This window comes from Erithacus rubecula (assembly GCF_903797595.1).
Source record: "Erithacus rubecula genome assembly, chromosome: 6".
Taxonomy (NCBI): domain Eukaryota; kingdom Metazoa; phylum Chordata; class Aves; order Passeriformes; family Muscicapidae; genus Erithacus; species Erithacus rubecula.
The window spans coordinates 1,060,918-1,069,575 of record NC_136688.1 but is presented as its reverse complement, the minus strand read 5'-3'; the positions used below and the strand labels follow the sequence as shown (position 1 = coordinate 1,069,575).

Below are 8,658 nucleotides of genomic sequence, written 5' to 3'. Positions count from 1 at the left end.
TAATATTAGTGCTGTTATTGTTATTATAATTATAATATATATAATTATATATATTATATATTTTTATATATACTTATATATATAATCTATATAATACATATTATATATATTATATAATATATAATAATTATATAGTTATTATTACTGTTATGTTTAGTTCTAATTCAATAATTAAACTGTTCTTATCTTAATCCATGAGTTTTGGTTCTGATTCTCCTCCCCACAGCGTGGTGGGAGGGAATGAGTGAGCAGCTGTATGATACTGGTTGCAGGCTGGGGTTAAACCATTACAATATAAGGAAGAAATGTTTTATATTGAAAGTAATAAAACATTGGAACAGGTTGCCCAGAGAGGTGGTAGATGCCAAATCCCTGGAAATATTCAATGTCAGGGTAGACAAGGCTCTGAGCAGCCTGGTTTAGTTGAAGGCATCCCAGCTTATTGCAGGGGTATTGGACTAGATAATTTTTAAAACATCCCTTCCAGCCCAAACAATTCTATGCTTCATATAGGTTTTTTTTTAGTGTTTCTTCAATATTTATCTCTGTGATTACTACTTTAATTTTTGCTATTGCTTTTGCTACAAAAATACCAGTGTTGTTTGTAGTGAAAGATGGTCCTTCATAACTTTGCCTTTACAGGGCAAGGAAGAGGACTCCTACTTTGAGGTACTGAAGATGGTAACCTCTCCCCTGCAAATCAGTTTCCATGCCCCTTCACAAGATTTCCTCTTTTTGATACAGATCTTCGATGACACATAGTTAATTTTGCAGGCAGCTTTGCAAATGTTGCTGTCATGGAGGTTTTAAAGAAAAACTTTAGCTCGTACAGTGCAGGGAAAGGCAGTGACTGCTGCTCTGGTAGCTGTAGCAGGGAGTGTAGTTGTAACCAGAAAAGCATTCAGAGTCCAAGAAGCACCACTGAAAAAACCCACTGAACTATTTTTATGTTTTCAGAACTTTTTATGGTGACATGTTTCTCAGGCAGTGTCAGCCCCTCTGTTCCTGACATTGCTAGCCAGCATGAGGTTTTGGGAACAGGCTCTTTACACTCTCTCTCACTTAAATGTTTTTAAATCTGATAGCAGAGGGTCATTTGCCAGACCTTTTTTTCAATATTAGTTTTCCTCTTGCAAATCTATGTGAGCCATCTCTCTTTCTAAACACATTTCTGCAAGCAAGTCTCTGTCCTGTAGCACTCTGATCCCTTGGCTTGCAGTGTCTCCTGATTTCCCTGTATTTGAGTTATTGGCATGTGTGTCCAATTTATGCCTCTTGGAGCAGAAACTGCTGGCAGATGGGCCCTGGGTATTGCAGAAAATCTCAAGCACTGGGAAATGCTGGGAGATTGCCATTCAGTCTTGTTCTTTCTGTAGCCCCACTTAGGTTACTTGCAGCACTATCTTCCCTTAAAACATGCCATCACCATTTAAAAAAACATTTTTTTTTGGTTGATCTCCCAGTCCTGTTTTTGACTCCATAACTGACCTTGCTGGGGTCACCACACTGGAAATGCTGTGGCTGCAATTCAGTTGTGGCACTGGAACCCTCTCTGTGCAGAAAAGTTCTCCAGCTTCCATGCACAATAATGTAAGATAATCATGTGCCTAATGATCTCCAGTTATACCTAAAATGCACCTGTGCTCTTTCACAGGCTGCCTGAAAAGTGTTGTTTTCTTTGATATTTAACTTTAACATTTCACTGCACATCCTAAGATTTTCAAGCTTTTTTTTTAATCTGAAAGATTTCCCAATGAGCATAAAAAGTTCTGTAAGGAGATTTTAAATGCACTGAAGTTTGACTTCCTTTCCATAGTTTCTTTTAGGACTGCCTTAAAAGGGCCTTACAACACACAGGCTGAAAGAGCATTGATTTTAATCTGTGTCTGCATGGCACACTGTGGTGGTTTAACTGTTTGTTCATGCCAGGGTTGAGCTGGGGAAGGAGCAGAAGAAAGGGGAAGAAAACTGTCACACAAAGTTGGGTTGCTGAAATATTTCAGGGAATAATTAGTTTGAAAGAATTAGACTAGTGTTCTTATGCAATGCCAGGGAAACTGCATTAGACAAACAAAGGTATTATTTTTCTTACTGTCATTTTCTTTATGGATAAGAAGGTGGTGATGGTGACACTTTCCCACCCTTTAAAGAGTGGCTGTGCAGTTGTTTAGGTTTACATGGTAAGTATTATTTGGCACCTAAAACCCCACCTTTTCCAAAGCAACACCTAAATGCCCCATGCAGCCTCAGAACCAAACCCACCCCTTACCAAGACTAATTCAGATTTCTGCTCAGGAGGGGTCATCTTAACTACAGCTGTATGCATAGATGTGTTTTTCTCAATGTGTCTGTTTTTGTGAGGAGATGAGGGAACTTGTATCCAGATAATACCTTCTGCTGTAATTTCTGACTTGTTCTAGATTATCTGTAAACATTTTCTCTTCTGATACAGGGTGATAGAGAATAGAGGTCCCTATGCATAATTAGATGGAGACTGCCTTTTAGCTGGAAGCTGGGAGTGAAAGGGTGAAGTGTATTTGAGATGTGGTGGAGGAAAATTATTTTGTCATATGGCCTCAGAAGTAAAGAACGAAAATGTTTTGTCATTGTCTTTGTTTTTTACTGATCACTTTACCTTTCTTTTGCAAAGCACCAAAGAGCAGCCTCAGTCTGTCTGGGTCTAGTGATTTCATCTTGACTAAATTACACTGCTCCAGAGGAATGAAGATGTGTGTCTTTGTACTGATATTCACCATGAAATAGACTTGGGTGTCAGTTGTAAAACAGTAGATTCACTTTAGGGCCTTCTGCAGTTGTCATTAAATGTTAGCTCCACAGGAGCTCAGACAGCTCTGGCAGCTGGGAGTGAAGGATACTGTAAACTGGGGTAGGAAGGAGAAATCCAGGAGGAGTAAACATACAGAAACATCTGGAGCATTTCAGTCAAACCAAGTTTCCCAGCTGGGCAGGATGGCTGCATTATCCCAGTGCTCAGACACAGCTCTGTTTTCCCTCCTTTAGCTCTGTGTGTCCCCCCTTTCCCCATCAGGGATGGCAAGGGAAGAATGCAGGAACTGACCTGCTTTTACACCTTGGCAGGGGGGGCTGGGCTCCCAGTCTGTGTTTCCTCCCTTTCCTGCTTTCTACTATCAGGCTCCAAACTTGCTGAAGTTTCTGTCAAACTATAAACAGAAATTATGAAAGAAAAATTATTTCCTCTGCTCCTTTTATTGTAGGAAGAGAAACCGAGGAAATGTTAGACTGTGACTTGCCCAGAATCACACAAGAAGTATTAAATGAAATGGGCCATTGGCTTTTTTGTTTTTGCATTCTTGGACTGTAAGAAGCAGCAGAATGAAATGAGATCCCTCTTTCTTCAGTTAAAATGAAGGATAGAACTATGCTTGTGCTATCCTGGTACTATTTTTAATTTGTTTTTAGATTGTTTTTTACTTTCTTGCAAAAATATGTACATTGTACATTTTAGGAATGTCACAGCTTTGCCTCTCCTGGTTTTGCTGGAGGAGTTCTTGCAGGGTTGGAAAACAGACAGAAGGCAGCTTGCTCAGCTCATGACTTCAGATTTGCACAACTTTAATTTCCTCCAAACTCCCCTTACAACATACTATCTAAATTTAAGATGGCATCTTCTGGGTTGGAGAAAGACTCTGTTCCTGGTTGCTACTGCATTTGCCATTGCTTTAGATGAATGTTTTAAGTGTTTTTTTTAGCAGAGGTGTTATGGTCAAAGTCCCAGATATGTGTTCTGGTAAGATTCTCTTCCCTAGTTTCCTGCCTCCATGGCCTGATCTCTCTCCTCATTTTGTTTTAGACTGTGAGTCAGTCTATTACCCAATCTGCTAATTGCTCACACGCTGCTATCTCTCCCTTTTGGTATAAACTGCTGCCATTCCTAACCTGACCATGCAGTTTGACAGGGTCAGATGGGGGATAATCAACTCTTGGATGGAGCAGGGGTAGCAGCAGGCCTATTACATCCTAGTATGGGACTTTAGGACCCAAGTTACCAAGTGCTGGGAACAGCTGCAAGCTGAAAGAGAAGTTGCTGCTGCCTTCCAGCAGCCTTTGGGCAGGATCACCCACTCCTCATGTCTGGTGCTGGCATTGGAGAGATGGATAGGTCATCTCAGCAGCTGATCCCTGATCCTGTTAGGGGCAGGAGACCCAACTGCCCTGGTGCCACTGAGGCCATCACAGGACAGCCTGGCTCTCCCTGCAGGCACACAAACCAGTTTTGTATATGGCCCCCAAGCTGATCAGGGTTTGGGATGGGATACATACCCCACTGTTCCCCACTGCCTGCTGCAAGTACAACTGCTTCATGTGCCCTTTCTCTGCCTCTAACTTCAATTAACCCCACTTACTGTCATTCCATGACTGCTGGGTAATTTCCACGATGCAGGAGGTCAGACCCATCAAAAGTAAAGTCCAATCACTGTCTTCAACAAAGAAATCTTTCTTCCAGTTATTTGTCTGGTGTTGGGCAATTTCTTTAAGCAGATGAAAAACAAAACCCTCATTCAGTTGGGGTTCACACGAAGTTTTTCCATTAATGATTTACAGCAGCCTAGATTTGGTTTCCAGTTTATTACAGACCTATCACCAAAGACTAACTTCTGCTTTACCTGCATTCAAGGAAGTTGAGATTTTTCTAGGTTTTTGATGCCACCCAAAACGAGCTCTCTTTAAAATACATGTATTCTCTATATGTTAAACCAGAAGCAGGAGAGAAGAAAATATTTCCTTTCCACTTTACAAGTGATCTTTAATGTCAGCACTATAAGCCTTTTGTAATCCATTGAATTTTTAAACTGCTTTCTGAGTTAAGTTGAATATCGCTGACTTTATAAATAAACCAAATCAAAGCACTCGGCCCTTTCCCTTGCAGGGGCTGTCTGCAATGAAGTAACCAAGAGGACCTAAAACAATTCTTGAATATTTGATCCTGGTATTTGAGTTGGGCAGGGGTCCATGGCACACCAAGGAGAAATCTCAGCTGCTGCTTTAGCACCTACAGCAAGGCAGATAAATTAGCACGTGGCAACGGGGCAACCTGGAAGTCCCTCATCTCTGAAATGTAATGAAACTATTAAAATGTAACATCCATTTGCTAAGTGCTTGTTTGTGATTTATGGCTCCTGCTCTGAGACTTCCAAGAAGCATTTTAAGGGGAGGCCGGGCAGACCTCTGTGATTTCCACCTCTATACAAGGCCATCTAGCAATCCTTTCTCTTGTTGTCAAATCAGTGTCAGCACAAGGACTCTGATGCCCAAAAATGGGCACTCAAGTGAAAATTCTTGACTTACGCCGTTTGGTTTAATTGCTGTGAGAGGGGCAGGGGCAGTATCTGTGAAAGGTGCGGGATATTTCAGGGTGAGCCGGGCGCTGCTCAGTTTCTCTACCTAACCCCGGCAGCACGCAAGCCGCGTGTCCCAGTGCATTTTCTGCCTCTTTCCTGGTGCCAATGTCTTTATCGGAGCAGGTGGCATGCTTAGCAGGGACGGGGGGAAAAGTCAACAACAGACTGCTGTTGAATGCATTTTTCTTTGAAAAATGTTTTGTAGAAGAGTGACTTAATAAAATGTTTGTTTTGGTGGGAGGAGAAAGGCAAGAATGCACCTCCATTCGGGAAGAAAACAACCACTCTTTTTCCCGAAGAGAAGAAGGGACGGGCGTCCCCGCTGTTAACTTCCAAATTCGCCAGCGAGCCATCTTCTCCAGCCTTCCCGGCTGGTTGTGGAGCAGTGGCTGCAGAAGGAAGGAGTTAACAAGATAAAGAAGCCCCGCAGCCCCACCTCCTGCCCGCACGGCCAGGTGTTCCCACGCGTGGGACGGCGCGCCCCCGCCCGCTCCCGGGATGCGGTGCGAGCCGGGATCCTCCACCCCAGCCCCCTCCCTGGCGGCGGCGTGAGGCCGAGGAGGAGGAGGAGGGTCGGCTGCAGCGCCTCCCCCCTTCCCCGCCTCCCTCCGTCCGTGCTGGGCGAGCGCAGCGCCCCGAGCATGGAGCCTGCCTGAGCCGCTCCGTGCGCTCGGCAGCTGCTGCGGCGGCACAACATGGAGGCGGCGGCCGCCCCGCCGCTCCCGCTGCTGCTGCTGCTGCGGCTCCTCGCCGCCTCCGTGCTGCGCTGCGAGCCGGGCCCGGCCGGGGGTAAGCTCGTGGGGCGGCGCGGGGCCCGGGCCGGCGGGGAGGCGAGCGCCGCTGTCCCTTTTGTTGTCGGACTTGGGCAAACTTTCCCCCGCGCTCCGGCGGGAGGGGCGGGAGCGGGGCCAGGCTGCGCGCAGGGAGCGGAGCGCACATGGGCGAGACGGGCCGGGGGAGCGCGGGAGGCTGCCCGCTCCCTACAGACTCCCGCTCCTCGCCCCTCGTTCTGCGAAAAGGGTGCGCAGGAAAAGGAGGCCTCTCCCCGCTGCTCCCTCGGGACGGATCCCGCTGGGGGGACGAGGCGGTTTCCCCTCGGGGTGGCTCAGGTGAACGCGCACAGCTGCAAAAAGAGAGACAAAAGTCGCCCACCCCCCTCGTCCCCCCCGCTGCCGTCCTTCCGCGGTCCGGGCAGGGATTTCTGTGGAGTTTGGAGGGGTCGGTGTCGGGTGTCGCTCAGACTCTCGGCCGGGCCGGGGAGGGGGTGGGGGGAGGATAGTTTGGTGTGCGTGCCCTGTGCTTCCCCCCTGCCCCAGCTGCGATGCGGGGCTGCGGGCGGCACCGGGGGGTTCGGCCCGGCCCGGCCCGGCCCGGCCCGCGGGCGATGCCGCAGCTGCGGTCCGGGTGCCCCGGGCCGGGCACGGAGCCTGCCCTCCGCTTTCCCTCGGCCGTCCCGTTTCTAAGTGAGCGTGCTGATCCTTTAAAATCGCAAATAAACTGCAGGCAGTGCTGTGCCTGCAGCATCCGAGGGGAGCGGGCCGGTGTCCGATCCTCCTCCGTTTCTCTCTTCGCTCCCCACTTTGTCTGGCCCCAGACGGGGAGCTCGGGCTGCATGTGCGAGACTTCTGGCTTTTTGCTGCTGCATGTGGTCTGCCCGAGTACATCACTTGCTTGAGCAAGCCGAAGCCTGGTTGTTGCGATTTCCTGGGTAGTTTAGAAAACTCGGCAGCGTGGCCAAGGCTGTCAGAACATCACCTCAGGGCCTCTTTTTATTAGGCCACCCACCTTTTCAAACCTCCTGTAATTATTAGAACTGTCATTTGGAGCAAGAGAACCGACCATTTTCTGCTGGCATCATCATTCTATATTTTTAGTTGGAGCTCTGTGTGGGTGTGTATTATGTATTGCTTATTCAATCTGGATTATATCAAAAAGATACCCTTCATATCACAGGGCTCACCTTCTCCGCACACACTGCTACAATCTTTTAAAAATGTTTCTGAGAATCTGAAATGTGGTTTGTTCCTTTCTAAACACTTACATTTGTGTAAAGATGTTCACATTCCTGCTTGACTGAATGAAACTAATGTAGCTTTTGGGAGGGTGTAGCGTGGAAATTGACTTATGTAATTCTTATGAAGGCTCTTTAAAGGATTTCCTTATATTTACTTAACAGGCTCTAATAGAACGGGATATTTTAAAAAAGGGATAACATTCGGAATTCTTGGGAAAATAAGAGTTCACGATAAAACTAAGGAGTAAGGACTCGGAGTTTGGTTTTCTTTCACCTAGTTTGAGAGAGTAATTCATTTGATATAGTGTGTGTTTGGTATGAACAGTCACCTTCCTTAGCGTGCATGGAAGAACTTGGCCACAAATGTACCATTTTAAATAATTAGTGAAGGAATCTTATAGATCTTAATGACATTACCTTTGTTCTGCCTACTTAGTAGGAAGGTTTTGTTGTGTTGTTCTGGACAGTTCATCTGTCCTTTTAGAAAGAGCATGAATATACTGTGAGAGGCTGTCCATGGATTTAATTCCCTTTCTGAGAATCCCTGCTCTGTAAGGAGATGCCTGACTTTTAGCTATTAAAAGTATTTTGATGTGCTTATCTTACAAATATGTAAATGCATCTCTGCATGATTGGGGATCTTCTGGAGCTTCTGCAGCACTAAAGCTTCACTGAAGTTTGACATGTTACAATAGATCCTGAATACTTTGGCTGTGAAATAATTTTGCTGTAGAGCTAAGTTCTTGTTGTGTATGTGGCAGTGTCAGGAGTGGTTTTATTTATGTGGCTTGAAATAATGATAAACCTGTTTTAGATATGGCTTGTACTTGACTCATTTCACTGTGAAAAGACAAAACAATCATTGCATTTGGTTCTTCGTTAGGAAGAAGGGGGGAATTGTTCATGCATGTGTTTAGTGCTTTTTCATTTTTGTGAAAATACTGTGAGTTCTGGGTTCTTACTATTGCACAGTGGGTATTTCATGTAGGGGTCTTAAAATGTTAAAGTAAGTTGAGATAATTCTTGTTTAAGCAATAATTATTTTTACTTAAACTTGCAAATGCTTGCTTAACTGTGTTTTGTCATGCACATGAATGTTTCCCAAAATTGTGTGATTATATCTTAGTTTTCTTTAATGTAACAACTATTTGCCTCATACCAACAAACACAGGATACAGAAAGGTGAAGAGAGAAGTGTGACACAGGGAAAATGGGATGGTTACAAATCTTTGAAACTAGAGATGCAGAACAAAATAAAAAATG

The 8,658-nt window shown here is 45.3% G+C and overlaps 1 protein-coding gene across 1 annotated transcript in view; it reads left to right on the top strand.

Annotated features, from left to right (window-relative positions):
- Window positions 1-5,963: 5,963 nt before the first annotated feature.
- LRP5 (LDL receptor related protein 5) overlaps window positions 5,964-8,658 on the top strand; it is a 126,026-nt gene continuing 123,331 nt past the window's right edge. Inside the window, exon 1 of the mRNA XM_079308291.1 lies at window positions 5,964-6,170. Coding sequence (XP_079164417.1) covers window positions 6,077-6,170 — 94 coding nt within the window. The 5' untranslated portion in view covers window positions 5,964-6,076. The remainder of the gene's footprint in view (window positions 6,171-8,658) is intronic.